General features: G+C 58.3%; 2 protein-coding genes and 2 long non-coding RNA genes across 7 annotated transcripts in view; 3 read left to right on the forward strand and 1 right to left on the reverse strand.

The window, feature by feature from the left end:
* The window catches only part of LOC148646520 (uncharacterized), an 83,732-nt gene that overhangs the window by 1,147 nt on the left and 62,370 nt on the right, over positions 1–20,215 (reverse strand). The gene's annotated exons all lie outside the window — the stretch shown is intronic.
* The window catches only part of LOC148646521 (uncharacterized), a 30,355-nt gene that overhangs the window by 278 nt on the left and 9,862 nt on the right, over positions 1–20,215 (forward strand). The gene's annotated exons all lie outside the window — the stretch shown is intronic.
* dnajc4 (DnaJ (Hsp40) homolog, subfamily C, member 4) lies at positions 3–7,705 on the forward strand. 2 transcript variants are annotated; one of them, XM_088609110.1, is made up of 7 exons: positions 3–299; positions 1,559–1,709; positions 1,870–1,960; positions 4,952–5,136; positions 5,706–5,873; positions 7,364–7,450; positions 7,533–7,705. In XM_088609110.1, the coding sequence occupies exons 2-7, from the start codon at positions 1,618–1,620 to the stop codon at positions 7,681–7,683; spliced, it is 774 nt and encodes a 257-aa protein (XP_088465236.1). In that variant the 5' UTR covers positions 3–299; positions 1,559–1,617; the 3' UTR covers positions 7,684–7,705. The 2 variants fall into 2 exon arrangements, with proteins under 2 accessions (XP_088465236.1, XP_088465235.1); XM_088609109.1 differs by having other exon boundaries at positions 5–299; positions 1,576–1,709.
* On the forward strand, positions 9,121–19,567 carry LOC148646523 (vascular endothelial growth factor A-like). Of its 3 annotated transcripts, XM_088609099.1 has the most exons (7): positions 9,121–10,050; positions 13,338–13,362; positions 14,117–14,313; positions 14,535–14,608; positions 15,510–15,542; positions 16,399–16,521; positions 17,781–18,477. In XM_088609099.1, the coding sequence occupies exons 1-7, from the start codon at positions 9,976–9,978 to the stop codon at positions 17,800–17,802; spliced, it is 549 nt and encodes a 182-aa protein (XP_088465225.1). In that variant the 5' UTR covers positions 9,121–9,975; the 3' UTR covers positions 17,803–18,477. The 3 variants fall into 3 exon arrangements, 2 of the variants coding, with proteins under 2 accessions (XP_088465225.1, XP_088465224.1); XR_015927752.1 differs by lacking the exons at positions 9,121–10,050; positions 13,338–13,362 and having other exon boundaries at positions 13,369–14,313; positions 14,535–14,598; positions 16,399–16,577; positions 17,781–19,567; XM_088609098.1 differs by lacking the exons at positions 9,121–10,050; positions 13,338–13,362 and having other exon boundaries at positions 13,369–14,313; positions 14,535–14,598.

Here is a 20,215-nt window from a genome sequence, read left to right on the forward strand (position 1 = left end):
GGCTCTTTGTCGCCGCTCGCGGTCGGCTCTTCCCACCGGACCGGTTGTGCGGCTCCGCGTCACGGGTCTGCAGAGGCCGGGACTGACTCGCCGGGCGGTCCCGATCGGTTCTGGGCGACAGACACACCGCAACAGCCCGGAAACTCCGTAACTCAGAGCCCCGGTTCACACGAACAGCTCCCGGGGGCGTCTACCACAGAACCAGCGGCTGTGGAGGGAGACTTTCTCCCGGAAACCTGAGCACAGTCTCCCCGTGCCCTCCTAGTGTCAGCATCGCCCCTTGCACTTAGCGTAGAGAAGTGAGTAAAACACGAATTTAATATCTTCACTCTTAGGAAACGAATAAACAACAGTGCCTACTCTACGAAGAGTACAGGGGAAAAGCTGTTTCTTTTTCAGTTATTGGTTTGAGTGAAGTAATCGATGTTGGCGAGTTAAGTTGTTTTGTAAGGTGACACGGCCATCAAGCCGGCGGTTTTCCTGGCTGAGCTACACCGGCCGCGGGGTCTCCCCGATCGGCACCGTGTTCGCGTTCGTACCGGCCAAGGGGAGATTCGCCCTGGCTTTGTTCCTGAGTGAGAGTAATTGTAGACACGGGTTTTAAAAAACGCAGTGCGTGGCAGCTGTAGATGTTTTTTTTTAACTTTTAATTTCTTTTAAAGTGTTTGCTTTTCTGTTATGAAACTGCTGTTATGCAACACTCCGAGGACCCTAAACCCTGTTAATGCCTGTCGAATCCACCCGCTCACCCGCAGTCCGCAGTTTCCAGCAGAGATCCTCCATATACCTGGTGCACTGCAGAAATACAGATCTTTAACTTGGGTCCGAGGTGGCACTGTGGCACAGTGGTTAGCCTCACAGCGCTGGGTTCAGTTCCAGACCTGGACTGCTGTCTGTGTGGAGTTTGCATGTTCTGCCTGGGTTTGTGTGGGCTGCCTCTCACAGTCCACAGTCCTGCTGGTGGGTTAACTGGCTTCTGGAAAAGTTGTCCCTGGTGTGAATGTGAGTGTGTGTGTTGGGGTGTGTGTCTGTGTGAGTGTGTATTTGGGTGTGTGGGTGTGTGTCTGGCTGCTCGCCGGCGCCGCCCCTGTGGCCGAGCAGAGTGTGTGTCATCATTCCTCCCTCTCCGGACTGGGACGGAGCAGGATGAGCTGGAATCGTGCTCTAGCATGGAGCAGCCTGTGGCCGGGGCTGGTCAGATCTGGCCTGCTCTCAGCTCTGACCGCAGACTGACACTGGGCTGAAGGGACACGCTGGGAGCTGGGACTGGGGAGAGGAGCTTCACCCGGACTGGAAAGTGTTTTAAGCAAAGGGCAGCTTTATTGCGGGAGAGTTTGTTCTACGCGCTGGGTGTCTGAGCCGTCTGGGAAGACGTCTCTCTGTCTGTCTCTGAATCTGTCTTCTTTCTCTCCCTCTTTCCTGCCCTGTCGCGTGCTCCTGTCCCTTCCTCCTCTTTCTCCTTTCCCTCTCTCCTCCTCTCCTGTCTCTCACTGTCCTTCCCCTCTTTGCTCCTATCCTCTCTGTCCTCTCTGTCTCTCTGCACTTCGGCCTTCCTCAGGTGTCTCTGTGTTACAGGTCCCACCCCCGGGTTGTGGGTGCTGTCTCCAGTATCCCATCATGCAGCTGGAGGCCCATCTGCTCCTGTGCCAGCGCTGTCTGTGGTGCCGCCACAGCGCCCTGCGCTCCCTGTGTCTCGGCGCCGCCCTCAGGTGAGACAGCTCGCCGTTCGGACGCGCAGCCCGGGTTCTCAGGGAGCCTGGGATCTCCGGACCAGCTCGGCGTGGGCTGGGGTCAGGAAGGGTGCGTTCAGGAGCAGCGGCGCCCCCTGTGGCTGAGTGCGACACTGACGCTGTGGTCTTTGCGCTGCAGGGACACGAGGAGCCACTACGACCTCCTGGGAGTCAAACCGGACGCCTCGCTGGAGGAGATCAAGGCGGCTTTCTTCCACAGGTCCAAACAGGTACCAGAAAGACTGTGTGGGACAACGTGTGCGCGCTGATAATGGAGCTCCACACCCTGTCAGACCAGCAGGACAGCTGGTCAGGTGGTTCAGGTCCGGTCTTGTTAGACCAGCAGGACAGCTGGTCCAGTGGTTCAGGTCCAGTGCTGTTAGACCGGGAGGACAGCTGGTCCGGTGGTTCAGGTCCGGTCTTGTTAGACCAGAAGGACAGCTGGTCCGGTGGTTCAGGTCCAGTCCTGTTAGACCAGAAGGACAGCTGGTCCGGTGGTTCAGGTCCGGTCTTGTTAGACCGGGAGGACAGCTGGTCCGGTGGTTCAGGTCCGGTCTTGTTAGACCGGGAGGACAGCTGGTCCGGTGGTTCAGGTCCGGTCTTGTTAGACCGGGAGGACAGCTGGTCTGGTGGTTCAGGTCCAGTCTTGTTAGACCGGGAGGACAGCTGGTCCGGTGGTTCAGGTCCGGTCTTGTTAGACCAGCAGGACAGCTGGTCCAGTGGTTCAGGTCCGGTCTTGTTAGACTGGGAGGACAGCTGGTCTGGTGGTTCAGGTCCAGTCTTGTTAGACCGGAAGGACACAATTCTTGAAACTGTATTTACTCGTGTGGAACAGAAGTCAACAAGACACGCTGATGTGTCCCAGCTGCTGTATCTCCTGCGACCACATGGGGGTGGTGTTGAGCCAGCCCACGTGTGTCCAAAGTAAACAAAGAAAGTGAAATGAACTCTGAAGTCAGTTGTTATACAACTTGATTGCACACCACTGAGGTAAGAGTCAGTTCTGCGTCTGATGTCTTAAAGGAGGAAACCGCAGAGCTGCGTTGTGCCAGGCGGGTCCGAGGGCAGTACCGACCCCTCTGTCTCACCTGCGCAGGCAGGAACCACAGCCCCTCTGTCTCACCTGCACAGAACCACAGCCCCTCTGTCTCACCTGCGCAGGCAGGAACCACAGTCCCTCTGTCTCACCTGCGCAGAACCACAGCCCCTCTGTCTCACCTGCACAGAATCACAGCCCCTCTGTCTCACCTGCGCAGGCAGAACCACAGACTCTCTGTCTCACCTGCGCAGAATCACAGCCCCTCTGTCTCACCTGCGCAGGATCACAGCACCTCTGTCTCACCTGCGCAGGATCACAGCCCCTCTGTCTCACCTGCGCAGGCAGGAACCACAGTGAGAACCAGCCTGGAGACTCTCCTGGGCCACAGTCTCTGTCACTGCTCACTGCCTTGAACTCCAGTTTTTCATGTTATTGAAGTGTCTCTACAATGAGTCAGCTGTTTACGATTAAAGATTAATGCACTTTCTGAGAGTATGCCAGCTGTTTAGAAGTGGTCGTTAACTTTGCGCTTGTGAAGATTGTGAGCTGTTATAAATTATCGCACGTTTCCTGACTGGTTATGCGGGAACAGGTCAGGGAAATTTTCCCTGCGTGATTGTTGAGAGGGAGCCCGGGGCCTGAATGCACAGGGCTTTCAGACTCACTGTGCGTTTGTTTAAATAAGGATCAGTGCTGTAACAGACGCTCTTATCAGAGGAATCCCTGGGGTTCAGTGATCTCCAGCAGAGTCTCCAGCAGTAGGACAACAAGCTAACATCTCAGCTTCGACCGGACCTGACCCACCGGGCCAGCTGTCCTCCTGGTCTAATTGGACCCGAGCTGAACCGGCCGACCAGCTGTCCTCCTGGTCTAATTGGACCGGAGCTGAGTTTCCGGACCAGCTGTCCTCCTGGTCTAATTGGACCGGACCTGACCCACCGGGCCAGCTGTCCTCCTGGTCTAATTGGACCGGACCTGAACCACCGGACCAGCTGTCCTCCTGGTCTAATTGGACCGGACCTGACCCGCCGGGCCAGCTGTCCTCCTGGTCTAATTGGACCGGACCTGACCCGCCGGGCCAGCTGTCCTCCTGGTCTAATTGGACCGGACATGACCCGCCGGGCCAGCTGTCCTCCTGGTCTAATTGGACCGGACCTGACCCGCCGGACCAGCTGTCCTCCTGGTCTAATTGGACCGGACCTGACCCGCCGGGCCAGCTGTCCTCCTGGTCTAATTGGACCGGACATGACCCGCCGGGCCAGCTGTCCTCCTGGTCTAATTGGACCGGACATGACCCGCCGGGCCAGCTGTCCTCCTGGTCTAATTGGACCGGACCTGACCCGCCGGGCCAGCTGTCCTCCTGGTCTAATTGGACCGGACATGACCCACTGGGCCAGCTGTCCTCCTGGTCTAATTGGACCGGACATGACCCACTGGACCAGCTGTCCTCCGATGCTGTGGAGCCGAATGGAGCTCCTCGTAGATGTCCCGTGAGGAGCTGTATCTCGAGCTGCACAGTGACGCCCTGCTGTGTCTCCTCTCCCGGCTGCCTGTGTCTGGAGCTGCTCGGTGGTGACCAGGCGCGCTGGCCGAGGTTTCCGGTTTGGCCAGCAGGGGGGGCCGTGTGGTGCGGGGCGCCCTGGCGCTCACGAGCAGCTGTGAGCCGGGCCGTGCCGAGTTGTGCAATCGCTCTCCGGAAGAAGGAGTCGTTGGGCCGGGATAGGGGCCCACTGTTCCCAGGGGCTCCCCCAGACGCAGGGGCAGAGATCAGGCCCTCATGGCGGGACAGAGGGGCAGGGGGCCATGCTGGCCTGTCGTGTGACAGCACCACTACAGGATGGTGCCCTTTTTACAGTTTAGTGGAGCATTAGGACACAGACCGCAGGGTGAGCGCCCCCTACTGGCCCCATGAACACCTCTTCCAGCAGCAGCCCCAGTCTTGGCCAGGAGTCTCCCCTCCAGGTGCTGGCCAGGCTCACACAGCTGCTGGCAAAGGTGGTCCGGTGGAGGCCGACCTGAGACCAGCTTGACTCCCCTCCTCTCCTGGCCTAGTTTGAGAGTATCATCACCATCGTCTGGACTAATGGAGACTGAATTCCTCTAGCTGAACACTTGGGTCCTGCAGTGGAGTAATAACTGAGAGTTGTTCTCTCTATCGCCCCCCTGTGGTGCCCTTTGACAGCTGCACCCAGACAGCGACCCCTCGAACCCGGGGCTACACACTCAGTTTGTGGCCCTGAGCAAAGCCTACAAGGTCCTGAGGCAGGAGAGCACCCGCCGAGAGTACGACAGCAGCCTGAGGGACAGAGACAGGCGGAGAGAGAGACAGGCCTTCTCTGGGACACCACAGTACACACAGACCTCCAGGTGAGTCAGAGAGAGAGACAGGCCTTCTCTGGGACACCACAGTATACACACACACCTCCAGGTGAGTCAGAGAGAGAGACAGGTCTCTGGGACACAGCAGTACACACACACCTCCAGGTGAGTCAGAGAGAGAGACATGTCTCTGGGACACAGCAGTACACACACACCTCCAGGTGAGTCAGAGAGAGAGACAGGCCTTCTCTGGGACACCACAGTACACACACAGACCTCCAGGTGAGTCAGAGAGAGAGACAGGTCTCTGGGACACAGCAGTACACACACACCTCCAGGTGAGTCAGAGAGAGAGACATGTCTCTGGGACACAGCAGTACACACACACCTCCAGGTGAGTCAGAGAGAGACAGGTCTCTGGGACACAGCAGTATACACACACCTCCAGGTGAGTCAGAGAGAGAGACAGGCCTTCTCTGGGACACCACAGTACACACACAGACCTCCAGGTGAGTCAGAGAGAGAGACAGGTCTCTGGGACACAGCAGTACACACACACCTCCAGGTGAGTCAGAGTGATGGGAAGAACTCACTGGTTCTCCTTCCTCCCCGGACAGACCGGACCGCTCCGAGCACGTGCGGTACTGGGAGCAGTTCCGCTACGCTGGACCTCACAATTTCTCAGCCGAGCAGTCGGACCGCAAGAGGAGACGGAACCGGCGCCTGGTGCTGTACTGTGTGCTGGTGATGATGGGCAGTCTGACCACCCACTACTTCGGGTTCAGGTATTACCCCTGGTCCTGTCTCCTGAACCGGGTCTGGGGCTCTGGTATTACCACTGGTCCTGTCTCCTGACCCGGGTCTGGGGCTCTGGTATTACCACTGGTCCTGTCTCCTGAACCGGGTTTTGAGTGCTGTAAGTGTCAATGTGTTCGAATGTGTGAATAAGTGTGTTGTGTGTCTGTATGTGCGAGCGTGTTTGAGTGTGTGTGTGTGTGTTTCAGAGCGTGCTGTGTGTGTGTTGTGCGTTGTGTATGTGCTCCGAGGAGGGGGTAGGGGTTAAAAGGGATAATTACTGTCACAGATTGGGGATCATTCACTGGAACTTTTCCATTAACCTCTTCTCAGTCAAGCGAGTGACAGGCTTCCCACTGCCTGCAATGATCCCCTGAATCCCCCCCATGTCCGGTGCCCAGTGCCTGAGCCCCCCTGTCCCAGGACACACAGCACACAGATCACGACAGCAGCGTCACAGAGCACAGCGCCAGCAGGGGCGAGATCTGCTCCTGACTGGCCGCCCCCTCCATTATACCTGTAACAATCCCGGGACACATCTTAACGAGACGCTGCTGCCTAACGAGACCCTCAATCGGGAGAGGATTGACAGCATTCTGCCAGGGACAGTGATTGCTAGAGCCAGCCTGTGCGAAATATCAGCTGTCCATGATCCAGTCAGCGCTGGAGAGACCGTTTCCGACGAGATGATAAATGTTTTAAAGTAGTTCAGGTGGGGAGCGGCGTCAGCATGCTTAGGCTACACAGGAACAAGTAACAGGTTTATTCCAGGCTGAAAACACAACGTTTTGGCTGTGAAGCCTCTTCAGGCGTGAGACACACCTGGCTGCCCAGAGAGGACACTCAGTGACCACAGACAGTGGACACAGGCAGACCTGGCTGCCCAGAGAGGACAGGCTCAGTGACCACAGCCTGGACACACACACTGGACACAGGCCGACCTGGCTGCCCAGAGAGGACAGGCTCAGTGACCACAGCCTGGACACACACACTGGACACAGGCAGACCTGGCTGCCCAGAGAGGACAGGCTGTGCTCCCACTGTCAGCAGGGAGACATAGAGACAGAGGTGCACTTCCTACTGCACTGGGACAGATACTCTGGGAAATAGAGAAACATTCTTCCCAAAACTTACACAGCTAGTCCCAGAGTTCCCACACCTGCCAGAATCACAACGGGTCCCAATCCTACTGGGAGAGGGCGGAGGGAACTCGGTGGAACTGGCAGCCCAGTATGTGATCTCCTGTCCCAGCCTCAGGAGCAGTGAGCCTGTCTCCCAGTAATGCTCCAGGTGTTGTATGTTGTATGTACAGTGGATGTCCTGGGATGGATTTCTATTAGAAATGTCTGTAGATGTTGTAGTGACCGGTCATGTCAATAAAGCTGTTTGACTTTGAGGGAGACAGAGCTGAGGTCTGTCTGTGCTGACTGACCCTCCCTCCTGTCCGCCCGCCCGCCTGTCTGTCTGTCTGTCGGCGCAGGAAGCTGGAGGAGCTGCACAACAGCTTCATGGACGAGAAGGACCGCGTCATCACCGAGATCTACAACGAGTCCAAGGGCAGGGCCAGGTGAGCCACTGGCCACGCCGGCCGCTGCTGACCGCCCCTCCCTCGTCCGCACGCCGAGCTAACCAGGCCGCGTGTCCCGCAGGGCCAACGGCTTCCAGAAGCAGACAGAGATCCTGCGGCAGAGGCACGCGGAGTTCGCGGAGAAGTACCGCCTGCGCAGCCGGGGGCCAGAGGGCGGCCAGCAGGGGGAGACGGCGAGCAGGGGGGAGGGCGACGCTCGCTCTGTAAAATAAATCGATGACATGGTCTCTGAAACAGTCAGCCTCCATATGTGACCTCCCGGTCCGATAGGACCGGACCTGAACCACAGGCCCAGCTGTCCTCCCGGTCCGACAGGACCGGACCTGAACCACAGGCCCAGCTGTCCTCCCGGTCCGACAGGACAGGACCTGAACCACAGGCCCAGCTGTCCTCCCGGTCCGACAGGACAGGATCTGAACCACTGGACCAGCTGTCCTCCCGGTCCGACAGGACAGGATCTGAACCACTGGACCAGCTGTCCTCCCGGTCCGACAGGAGAGGACCTGAACCACAGGCCCAGCTGTCCTCCCGGTCCGACAGGACAGGATCTGAACCACTGGACCAGCTGTCCTCCCGGTCCGACAGGAGAGGACCTGAACCACAGGCCCAGCTATCCTCCCGGTCCGACAGGAGAGGACCTGAACCACAGGCCCAGCTGTCCTCCCGGTCCGACAGGACAGGATCTGAACCACTGGACCAGCTGTCCTCCCGGTCCGACAGGAGAGGACCTGAACCACAGGCCCAGCTATCCTCCCGGTCCGACAGGAGAGGACCTGAACCACAGGCCCAGCTGTCCTCCTGGTCTGACAGGACCGGACCTGAACCACTGGAGCAGCTGCTGTTACTACTGTTACTGTTATCACTGGTGTCACTGGGGTGGCGGTTGTGTCTTCTGAACCGGAGTAAAAAAAGGCCGAACGCGATTCCGACAGCTGTCCAGTTTCTCTGTCAATGTTTGTTTAAATCCTCACGGGCAGCCGGGACTGGGGGGGGCAGCTGGGGAGCTCCGACGCAGAGTAAACAGAACAATAAAAAAATAAAATTCCTCCCCCGCTGTCATCGAGAGCAGCAGTCCCAACGCCAAGCTCGTGTTTTTCCCAGCCCCTGCTCCTGGGCACGCTCCTGACCCACGGCGCAGGTCCGGTCCTGAGAGGTTCGGTTCGGTTCGGACGGGAGTCCCGTCGCCACAGGACAATGCGGATTAATCTGATAAAAGGCCACATTTATTTCCCAACAGCAGGTCCCCAGGGCGAGGAAAGAGTTAGACAATCCCAGCCAGAAACCCCGTAGCTCTGTAGTTAATAAGACGAGGGGCTGATCACCTAATCGATGCGTTTGATCGGAGACCGTCTACAGCGCCCCCGTACAGCGGGATCGCTCCCCTCTTGCAGGAGCAGCTGTGAGGACCAGGGTCCGGGGCTCCGGACTCGCCGCAGGGGGGGGTTGAGGGTTCGAGTCCCGGCCGGGCGGGGCACAGCCCTTGGCCACGGTGCTTGTCTCGGCTCGGCGCCCACCGGTACCGCGGGCCGGGCAGAGCCGGCGGAGAGAGCGCCTACCTCTTTAAGGTAGTGGGTGGGGACTGTGTCGGAGCCGGAGAGAAGGAGAGAGAGAGAGAGAAAGCGAGAGAGATTCGCTTCACACGGACGTGGTATTTAACCAGTCCGCACGCCCCCCCCCCCGCCCAGGCCGGGGAATTAAGGGACAAGGCAGAGGAGAGCGGGGAGGCAGAAGGCGAGGGGAGGCTGTGACGGGCTGACTGCGCGACCGCCGCCGACCGGCATTTATACACCTGTGCGCGAGGCTCTCCGGGGCGAGCGCCGCGAGGAGAAAGGGGACATTCGGAAAGTTCAAATCGCAACGGCCGGGTCGCGTGCCGGCGCCGCCGCAGGAGACGCGTCTCGGTGAAGCCGCTGGACATCGGCTGTCCCGCCCGGCTCCGGGGGCTCTGAGTCCTTTGTGGACGGCGGGGACCGGCGAGAGGTTCCGTTTCAGATCGGGGCTCGGGCTCTGTCCGGGGATTAGACGTTAAACGCCGCGGGGAGAGGCAAAGATAACTGTGCCCCGCGGGGCTCCATCCAGCTCGCCCGCCCTTGTGGGGTCTGGGGACGGACACCCGCGCATCCGGCCACACGGGACACAGGCGCTGCCAGCCCGCTCTGTCCTCGTCATCTCGGTGCCGACGGAGGGCAGGTTCTGATCCAGAGATCCAGGGGAGCGGTTGGATCTGCGTCCTGAGCAGCAGCCGGCTGAAGCCCGAGGCGAACCCCCCCCGGCTGGTGTCCGTGACCAGCGACCCGACCGCCGGCCCCGGTTTCCAGGATGCGGGATGCCGGGCCCGGGCTCGGAGCGGCGCGGATCCCGGACCCCGGCCTGCAGCGTCTCGGCGGGAGGGGCGGCGACAGGGAGTAAGAGCCGGCAGCTGCCCCGCGAGACCCTCACTCACTGACAGAGCGGAGGGAGGGAGGCGCGAGGCACCTGTCTCCCCGCGCGCGAGACCCCCCGCCATGGCGGCGCGAGGGGCGCTCGTCGGAATGCTGCGCGTGCTGCTGGCGCTGCGGGCCCTGGCGACCGTCGCGAAGGTGAGTCTGTGGGAGCCGAGCCGAGCTGGGCCGGGCCGGGCCGGGCGGTTCTCCTTCTCCCCCCCCTCCGCCCCCCGCCCGCCCGGCCGAGCGGGCGTTGACACGGAGCGCAGGCGGGCTGGGCCGGCCTCAAGGCTGTCTGCCAGCGGAGCCCGCCCTGTTTACTCTGGCTCTGGCAGCGTGGGGGGACGTGGCTTCCGAGCGGGTGAGAGGCTGGCTGGGGGTCTCCTTCAAGGCCATGCTCAAGGAGAAGAGGTGCCCACTGCGCCAGCGGGCAGGACACTGGCGTATTTATAGCGCTTCTCCACCTCCCAGAACAGCCTGCTGTGGAGTAATGAGGCAGTGCAAATATCCTGCTGATGAGAGGAGGAAGGACAGACTCCCAGTGCGCAGCAGTCTGATCCGCTCCAGGTGTGACAGTGCTGTCAGACTCCCAGTGTGCAGCAGTCTGATCCGCTCCAGGTGTGACAGTGCTGTCAGTCAGACTCCCAGTGCGCAGCAGTCTGATCCGCTCCAGGTGTGACAGTGTGTCAGTCAGACTCCCAGTGTGCAGCAGTCTGATCCGCTCCAGGTGTGACAGTGCTGTCAGACTCCCAGTGCGCAGCAGTCTGATCCGCTCCAGGTGTGACAGTGCTGTCAGACTCCCAGTGTGCAGCAGTCTGATCCGCTCCAGGTGTGACAGTGCTGTCAGACTCCCAGTGCGCAGCAGTCTGATCCGCTCCAGGTGTGACAGTGCTGTCAGACTCCCAGTGTGCAGCAGTCTGATCCGCTCCAGGTGTGACAGTGCTGTCAGACTCCCAGTGCGCAGCAGTCTGATCCGCTCCAGGTGTGACAGTGCTGTCAGACTCCCAGTGCGCAGCAGTCTGATCCGCTCCAGGTGTGACAGTGCTGTCAGTCAGACTCCCAGTGCGCAGCAGTCTGATCCGCTCCAGGTGTGACAGTGCTGTCAGTCAGACTCCCAGTGCGCAGCAGTCTGATCCGCTCCAGGTGTGACAGTGCTGTCAGTCAGACTCCCAGTGCGCAGCAGTCTGATCCGCTCCAGGTGTGACAGTGCTGTCAGACTCCCAGTGTGCAGCAGTCTGATCCGCTCCAGGTGTGACAGTGCTGTCAGTCAGACTCCCAGTGTGCAGCAGTCTGATCCGCTCCAGGTGTGACAGTGCTGTCAGACTCCCAGTGTGCAGCAGTCTGATCCGCTCCAGGTGTGACAGTACTGTCAGTCAGACTCCCATGAATGTGTTAATTTTCGGAGTCGGCGGCTCTGCCTGAGCTGGATCCCTGTGGCTCGTGACGAGCAGCCGCTCTCCAGCGAGAGCCACATCGGCGTCACGCTCTGCGGTCAGAGACCACACTGAGACAGCACGCAGGCGACGGGTGACCGCCCAGAGCCCAGAGTCCCCCCAGCCAGCTGTCCGCCTGCGACACCCTCTTCCTCTCTGATTGATGCTGGTGATCCCATCACACCCTCTCCCAGACAGGGCAGCGCGAGGCTGGGGCAGTAACAGCTCATCCACTGGCCACCAGTTCACAGCATTGTCTCTGCAGCCCGCCTTTCCAGAAGCTCTGGCTGAGAGCAGGGTAAGAGCACGGTACAGCGCGGCCAGGGTGCCCAGCGAGAGAGAGGCCTGGCCAGGGTCATGGGGGCCGTGGGTGTTCAGAGACGGGGGGCATGTCAGTGTCAGTGAAAGAAATGAAAAGCACAGAAGCAGGCACCTGGGCAGATGGCAGGGCTCTGGGCTCCTCTGCCTCTGCATGGGTGGACCTGGTGCTCGGGGGGGGCGGATGTGGAAAAGCAGACTTGTTTCACAGGAAAACAACAGATCCTTGACCTGCTTTCCTCAGACCTGCCGACACTCCGAGACACACACACACACACACACACACACACACACACACACACACACCCACCCACCCCCACCGGAGCCCAGAGTCCTGCTGCAGTGCGCACGGGCCCAGAGGGCAGCAGGCTCTGTGTCTGTCGGTGAAGGACGCTGGGCTGTGATGGAGCTGTACTGCGTGTCTGACAGTAAAGGACCTGATCTCACTGGGCTGTACTGAGCTTTCACCCTGATCTCACTGGGCTCTACTGCACTGTACTGTGCTTTTACCCTGATCTCACTGGGCTGTACTGCGCTGTACTGTGCTTTTACCCTGATCTCCCTGGGCTCTACTGCGCTGTACTATGCTTTTACCCTGATCTCACTGGGCTCTACTGCGCTGTACTGTGCTTTTACCCTGATCTCACTGGGCTCTACTGCGCTGTACTGTCCTTTTACCCTGATCTCACTGGGCTCTACTGCGCTGTACTGTGCTTTTACCCTGATCTCACTGGGCTCTACTGCACTGTACTGTGCTTTTACCCTGATCTCACTGGGCTCTACTGCGCTGTACTGTGTTTTTACCCTGATCTCACTATCGAGGGACTCTCTTTTAACAGCATGACTCGCTTTAGTGAAGTGTTCCAGAGAGGGCACTGCAGAGGCCATGCTTGTGCACTCACACACACTCACACACACTCACAGTCACAGACACACACACCCGCGCCGGACAGGCTGGGAAGAGGAGGCAGGGGCACGGGCCAAAGTCCGAATTCCCTGGCAGGGGCTGCGGCCACGAGCTGGGCCGAGCGCAGGGGCCCCTCCTGGGGGGCGGGGGAGTGGGGGTGTGGCAGAGGCTGCGCTGGGCGCGTGGCGGGGGGGGGGATCTCCAGCGTCCTGCCCTTCAGCGCTACAGAGCGCTGCAGCCAGGAGAAAACCCAGCCAGCGCTCGTCAAACACGAGACCACAGTGTGAGGGCTGGAGGGCTTTGAGCCGCTGACTGCAGAGGCACTTCTGTTCTGGTCAGTTACTTAGAAGATAAGATAAGAAATAAGATCACTTTATTGGCCATATACAATTTCTAGCATTAGAATTCATCTTTTCACAGACCCCAGCTTGCTCCCCATGAGACACACAGAGGGAGGGAAGCTGGGGGTCAGAGCGCAGGGTCAGCCATTGTACAGCACCCCTGGAGCAGCTGGGGTGAAGGGCCTTGCTCAGGGGCCCAACAGAGTAGGATTCCTCTGCCGGCCATGGGATTTGAACCGGCAACCTCCCAGCCACAGGCGCAGATCCTTAGCCGTAGAGCCACCACTCTAAACCTGGAGCGGGACAGACGTGTGTGTCTTATTGGCAGGCCGGGTGTGTTACACACACAGCATGTGTGTCCTGCAGGGCCAGTCACAGCTGGGGGCTCAGGGGAGGGCGAGTGGCTGTGTGATTCTTTCTCACCTCTTTGTCTTTTTCTTCCAGCTGGCAGCCGGGCAGAACAGAGAAGGTAAGCCCCACTGCTCCTCTGTCTGCACCTGTGTGTCTCGCATGCATGTCGGACAGTACAGCGCAGTACAGCACAGCGGGATCAGGGTAAAAGCACAGTACAGCGCAGTACAGCACAGCGAGATCAGGGTAAAAGCACAGTACAGCGCAGTAGAGCCCAGTGAGATCAGGGTAAAAGCACAGTACAGCGCAGTAGAGCCCAGCGAGATCAGGGTAAAAGCACAGTACAGCGCAGTAGAGCCCAGTGAGATCAGGGTAAAAGCACAGTACAGCGCAGTAGAGCCCAGTGAGATCAGGGTAAAAGCACAGTACAGCGCAGTAGAGCCCAGCGAGATCAGGGTAAAAGCACAGTACAGCGCAGTAGAGCCCAGTGAGATCAGGGTAAAAGCACAGTACAGCGCAGTAGAGCCCAGTGAGATCAGGGTAAAAGCACAGTACAGCGCAGTAGAGCCCAGTGAGATCAGGGTAAAAGCACAGTACAGCGCAGTAGAGCCCAGTGAGATCGGGGTAAAAGCACAGTACAGTGCAGTAGAGCCCAGTGAGATCAGGGTAAAAGCACAGTACAGCGCAGTAGAGCCCAGTGAGATCAGGGTAAAAGCACTGTACACAGCAGAAGGGCCCAGTGAGATCGGGGTAAAAGCACAGTACAGTGCAGTAGAGCCCAGTGAGATCAGGGTAAAAGCACAGTACACAGCAGAAGGGCCCAGTGAGGCTCTGTCCAGAGCGCTGGTCCCCCTCACTGCTCTGCCCCCCAGTGCTGAAGTGGCTGGATGTGTACAACCGGACGCTCTGCCGGCCCCGGGAGACCCTGGTGGACGTGACGGCCGAGTTCCCCCAGGAGGTGGAGCACCTGTTCCTGCCGTCCTGCGTGCCGCTGCGGCGCTGTGGGGGCTGCTGCGCGGACGAGGCCACGGAGTGTGTGCCCCTGCAGAGCCACACGCTGCGAGTGGAGGTGAGGGGCCCGGGAGAAGGGGGTGGAGTCACCTGCCGTGGGCACGGCCAGACATGACGGGCGTCAGCAGGGGACAGGCTGTGCTGGAGCAGGGGGAGGGGCCATGTTAAAAGGGGGTGGGGCTATGGAACTGAGGGGCGGGGTTCAGCCATGGGGAGGGGTACCACAGCAGTGGAACTGTGTTCTGTCACCTGATTGCTGTTGTTTCCTCTCTTTCCCAGCTGATGAAGACCACATACATGAAACACGAGCTGGTCCAGATGCCTTTCACAGAGCACAGCCAGTGTGAGTGCAGGTGAGCTGAAGGCCTCAGGCATAGGGGCCTGCGCACACACTCACAGTGACACACTCCTACACACACACACTCTGATCCACACTGACACACTGCTACACTCACACTCACACTGACTCACAGCTGGTTACACACTCATACTCCTAGACACACACAGACTCACACTGTGAATCTCACACACAGACTGGCTCAGTCACTGTGCACACACACTGTAGCCTCAGCAGATACAGAATTGAATGAGATGATCTGCTGATCATGTACAGTTCATTTTCATTTTATTTTAAAAAGCCAGAGAGCCCACAGATGAAATGCAGAGGGTGTCCTAATAATATCATTCACAATTCCTTCAAAAATGGGTTTTGTTTTATTTTTTTTTAAACAGAATCTGTACAAATATAGAGTATGCAGGTAGGCCTTTATGTAACCCTTTATGAAATTTATGGAATTTCATTTAACACTGTATAAATATAAACTGTCTCAGCACATACTGTTTCTGTGTAAATGAACACAAACCTCACCTACAGGCTTTATTTGCTTTTTTGATAAGACAGTTATTGCAGAGAAGGTGCCATATGTTAGCTGTAAAGTTTGTATAGTCAGGGGCTGAAGAGCAGGCATTCACTCTGCTCCGGCTGGGCCTGTAGTCCAGAGACCTCTGGTCCAGTCTGGGTCACACCGTACCCCTACAGTCCAGTCTGGGTCACACCGTACCCCTACAGTCCAGTCTGGGTCACACTGTACCCCTACAGTCCAGTCTGGTGCACCTCTGAGCTTGCCATGCTGTCCACATGAGCTGTTCTTGTCGTCCTCCTGGTGGTGCAGCAGTCACTGAACTGTTAGCAGAAATACAGTTCACTGTCAAACAGCTGCTCATGCTGTGTCTTCTTCTCTGTTTCCATTACAGACTGAAAAAAGCCGTGCATTTAGTCCCACTGAGGTATGTGTCTGATCCACACTATCGTCTCTTACACTGCTCATAGAGCGCAGAAGCAGTCTATGGGCTCTACAGCTTCTCTGTAGCTGTTCTACAGATCTGACGATGAGGACGGACAGGTGATGTGAGCTCTGTTCTCTCCTGGGCCCTGTGACAGGCCTGTCTGTCGCTCTCTGGGCGCCCTCCTCCCTGCATGGTGCCTTTCAAAGGTTCACTGGAGCTGTGGCACCTGGGAAATGGTATCAGTTGAAGTCCTGGTTTTTTCCAACAGACAGCAGCAGATTAAATTCCTCTTCTCTCAAGCAGAGAGGCCTTCTTGTACATCAGTCCTGTGTGACCCATCAGCCTCTCCCAGATTTCCAGGACAGCTTCCCAGAGTCCTGCTGCTCTGGAATTGAGTGGAAACATCTTATCAAGGAGCAAAGCAGGCTGGGAATTTACAGTACCATCTGTGGTTGAATCAGAGGTCCAGATCCTTCATCTCTGAGAGCCTGAAAGCTCTGTAACCCCTTACCCCTGCCAGACAGGGGCTGATCTTAGTGCTGTAATTCAGAAAAGTATCTGTTAAGAATGCTGAAGGCAGGAACCAGGACAGGCCACCGGGCTGCCAGTGCTCAGCTTGTACTAGCTCTTGCACAAAGAGGACCTATGAATAGAAAATGTTATTCTAACAAATGAAATGAAATTGAACACTCCAGTCCTGTCTGCTCAGACAGCCTCAGTCTGAGTACCAGCACTGTAAGCCCTGGAGCGGATCAGACTGCTGCGCACTGGGAGTCTGATCGGTTCCCCTGAAGGCTGCAGGTGCTAGACGGGAGCCTGTCCCCCTGTGTCAAGCAGTGACCTCTCTGCCCTGCAGGCAGTGCCAGCCCTGTGTGGGCCGCCGCAGGGTACTGGACCCGGGCACCTGTGAGTGCCGCTGCAGCGCCACGGCCCGGAGCTGCCAGCTGAAGGGCAGGACCCTGAACCGGCACGCCTGCAGGTGAGGGGCTCCACCTGTGGGGACAGAGGGGTACCGCAGCAGCGCGGTCGGCCTGTGTGAGTCGCCTTCGCCTTCTCATTCTTGGGGCTCAGACTGCGCCCATTCGCTCCAGCCCAGACCCCCACAGACCCCTCCAGCCCAGACCCCTCCAGACCCCCACAGACGCCTCCAGACCCCTCCAGCCCTGAGCCCGCCAGACCCCCCCAGACCCCTCCAGACCCCTCCAGACCCCCACATATGCCTCCAGACCCCTCCAGCCCTGAGCCTGCCAGAGCCCTCCAGACCCCTCCAGACCCCTCCAGACCCCTCCAGCCCTGAGCCCGCCAGAGCCCTCCAGACCCCTCCAGCCCTGAGCCCGCCAGAGCCCTCCAGACCCCTCCAGACCCCTCCAGCCCTGAGCCCGCCAGACCCCTCCAGGCCCCCCCAGACCCCTCCAGACCCCCACAGACCCCTCCAGACCCCCCCAGACGCCTCCAGACCCCTCCAGCCCTGAGCCTGCCAGACCCCTCCAGACCCCTCCAGCCCAGACCCCCACAGACCCCTCCAGCCCAGACCCCTCCAGACCCCCACAGACCCCTCCAGACCCCCACATATGCCTCCAGACCCCTCCAGCCCTGAGCCTGCCAGAGCCCTCCAGACCCCTCCAGACCCCTCCAGCCCTGAGCCCGCCAGAGCCCTCCAGACCCCTCCAGACTCCTCCAGCCCTGAGCCCGCCAGAGCCCTCCAGACCCCTCCAGACCCTTCCAGCCCTGAGCCCGCCAGAGCCCTCCAGAGCCCTCCAGAGCCCTCCAGACCCCTCCAGCCCTGAGCCCGCCAGACCCCTCCAGGCCCCCCCAGACCCCTCCAGACCCCCACAGACCCCTCCAGACCCCCCCAGACGCCTCCAGACCCCTCCAGCCCTGAGCCTGCCAGACCCCTCCAGACCCCTCCAGCCCAGACCCCCACAGACCCCTCCAGCCCAGACCCCTCCAGACCCCCACAGACGCCTCCAGACCCCTCCAGACCCCCACATATGCCTCCAGACCCCTCCAGACCCCTCCAGCCCAGACCCCCCCAGACCCCTCCAGACCCCTCCAGACCCCTCAGACCCCTCCAGACCCCTCCAGACCCCCCCAGACCCCTCCAGACCCCTCAGACCCCTCCAGACCCCTCCAGACCCCTCAGACCCCTCAGACCCCTGTGCTCCTGCTGATCAGGGGCAGGACTTCTTCTCCCTGACGCCCTGTCGCCCTGACGCCCAGGTGCTGTCTGTGTTCCAGATGTGAGCCCCGGAGGCGGTGATGCCCGGCGACAGGGCTGCCGCTGCGGGACGGCCGTCCTGGGGCCCCTCCTGGAGCAACACCAGAGAAACAAGCCCCCTGCTTCTACAGCCAGGGAGGGGACTGACACCACAACACACACAACACACACAACACACACTCGCACACTTCAGACCAGCTAAGGACTGGAAAGACACATTTGAGTGATGTCAATGAACAGAACAAACAAAAAATACGCTTCTTTTTTTCCTAAGGAAATGAATCTATATGTATGTATATCTATCTATAAATGTGTCCATCATCATCAGTGTCTTTGTACTGCAGTGTCTCTGATTGGCCTTCATCTGGCCCTCGAGGAGACTGTAGCTGCCCAGCCTCATGCCTGCGCGCCTGCGCTGAGGGCAGGGCTGTCCAATCCCCCCTGACAGGCAGCGGTGCCCCCCAAACGAGTGGGGGCAGCTCAGGCAGCGCTCGGCATGCTGCTTCCTTAACGTGCCTTCTGATGACCCTCCGTCTCGGAGACGGGCTCCACAATGCCCAGGCTCCGCCCGGCTCGGACCTGCGGACTGCAGAAGTACAGCTCGCGTGACGCCAGCACATGTAAATACACTCAGTAAAGAAGGCAGAGAAGTCCTTATTATCATGAAATATGCACTGAAACGTTTATTTATGTGAAAATAAAATATGGACATATTTATTTCTTATTTGTTTTATTTTAATCTATGTTGGGCTTATCGTGTTTTATCTATCAGTCTGGGTCACCCTGTACCCCTACAGTCTGGAGATCAGTGGTCCAGTCTGGGTCACACTGTACCCCTACAGTCCAGAGATCAGTGGTCCAGTCTGGGTCATACTGTACCCCTAAAGTCCAGAGATCACTGTCCAGCCTGGGTCACACTGTACCCCTACAGTCCAGAGATCACCGGTCCAGTCTGGGTCACCCTGTACCCCACCAGTCCAGTCTGGGTCACACTGCACCCCTGCAGTCCAGAGATCACCGGTCCAGTGTCAGAGTCACCTTGATCTCGGAGACAGGGAGAGAAGAAACTGTTCTGTCACACTAGGACTGAGTGCAATATGTGTATCTTAATACTATTAGAATTGTCTACATTTGTCTTATTATTTGTTCTTTTTTCCCAATGCTGGGGGCGCCGGTGCTCCCCAGAGTGATTTCATGAACAGAGCGGAATGAGCTCTTCATTTATGGAAAATTGTTGTGCAACTGTGACGATGCCAACCAGGCCGAAGGGAAAGTTGGGGATGAGAAGTGGGATTTCTCCAGAGCAGCTCTGGTTCCCTGTGCTGGCTCGGTCTCTCCCAGCAGCGCTCACACACACACACACACACACACACACACACACACACACACACACACACACACACACACACACACACACACACACACACGACACCCCTGCCCACCTGGAGCGGATCAGGCTGCTGCGCACTGGGAGTCTGACTGACAGCACTGTCACACCTGGAGCGGATCAGACTGCTGCACTGTCACACCTGGAGCGTATCAGACTACTGGTTTTTGCCATGTTATCGGTCAGACTCCTGACTCCAGACCCCTGCGGTGACAGTTCAGACTTGTCCCAGCCTGTATCTGCCTGTTGCTGTGCCTCCTGTCCAGCTGTGAGTTCCCACGCGTCTCTCTGTGCTGTGTGTGTAGTTAAGCTCTCAATATTGATGAAAGTATATATATATATTCTGCTAAAGATAGTTCTACAACAATGTTAACAATATATGTCACATATAAGCTATTAAAGGAAATCTTATTTTTTAAATGAGGTGTTTCCGAGTGGTCTTTCAACTTTATCCCGTTTATTTTGGCTTGTTTCTGGATTAATTTCTTCTATTTGCATATTGATCCATTTTTTAAATGTTAGAATATCTAACAAGACTGGACCTGAACCACCGGACCGGCTGTCCTCCCGGTCTGACACCTGAGCCCTGCAGCAGACAGCAGACAGCAGACAGCAGACAGCTGTGTGTTTGTCATAATCAGAAACCTCAGCACTTCCTGCACTAATGAAAGAAAAACAGTGCGTTGGGGGGGCTGGACGGTGGGGGGAGCCTGATTGCCGCTGGGAGACAATAATATTTACAGACTCGCTGTCCTGGGAGCCGAGAGTCCTGACGAGGGGAGAGGCAGCCAGGAGTTACAGTCTGGTCCGCAGCAGCAGGGGGAGACAGGGCAGAGGGCAGGGCCAGGTCTCTCTCACTCCCTCCCCTGCGGTTTTCAGCCAGTGTCAGACACGGGGGTCCGGCGGTCGTGTTGTGTTTTAATTTAACATGAACTTGGAGCAGGGAGGTGAAAGGTCAAGGGTCATGTGCTCCCCTCCTGCTCCTGCTGCAGGGCAATAAGCGCCCCTTGAGGACACAGCTGGGTGTCTCCCGGGACAGGAGACACTGACTCCTCGTGGGGACACGCC

This window comes from Lepisosteus platostomus, chromosome 16 (assembly GCF_059453375.1).
Source record: "Lepisosteus platostomus isolate fLepPlt1 chromosome 16, fLepPlt1.hap1, whole genome shotgun sequence".
Lineage (NCBI taxonomy): Eukaryota > Metazoa > Chordata > Actinopteri > Semionotiformes > Lepisosteidae > Lepisosteus > Lepisosteus platostomus.

What these genes read in the sequence shown, in the direction of transcription:
- dnajc4 (XM_088609110.1), top strand. Translation starts at nt 1,618, where the DNA reads ATGCAGCTGGAGGCCCATCTGCTCCTGTGCCAGCGCTGTCTGTGGTGC. An exon ending in CAGTACACACAGACCTCCAG is followed by an intron (nt 5,137 to 5,705) that starts GTGAGTCAGAGA and finishes CTCCCCGGACAG; the next exon opens with ACCGGACCGCTCCGAGCACG. An exon ending in ACCCACTACTTCGGGTTCAG is followed by an intron (nt 5,874 to 7,363) that starts GTATTACCCCTG and finishes CTGTCGGCGCAG; the next exon opens with GAAGCTGGAGGAGCTGCACA.
- LOC148646523 (XM_088609098.1), top strand. Translation starts at nt 13,404, where the DNA reads ATGCATGTCGGACAGTACAGCGCAGTACAGCACAGCGGGATCAGGGTA. An exon ending in TTTCACAGAGCACAGCCAGT is followed by an intron (nt 14,599 to 15,509) that starts GTGAGTGCAGGT and finishes TTTCCATTACAG; the next exon opens with ACTGAAAAAAGCCGTGCATT. An exon ending in CTGAACCGGCACGCCTGCAG is followed by an intron (nt 16,522 to 17,780) that starts GTGAGGGGCTCC and finishes TCTGTGTTCCAG; the next exon opens with ATGTGAGCCCCGGAGGCGGT.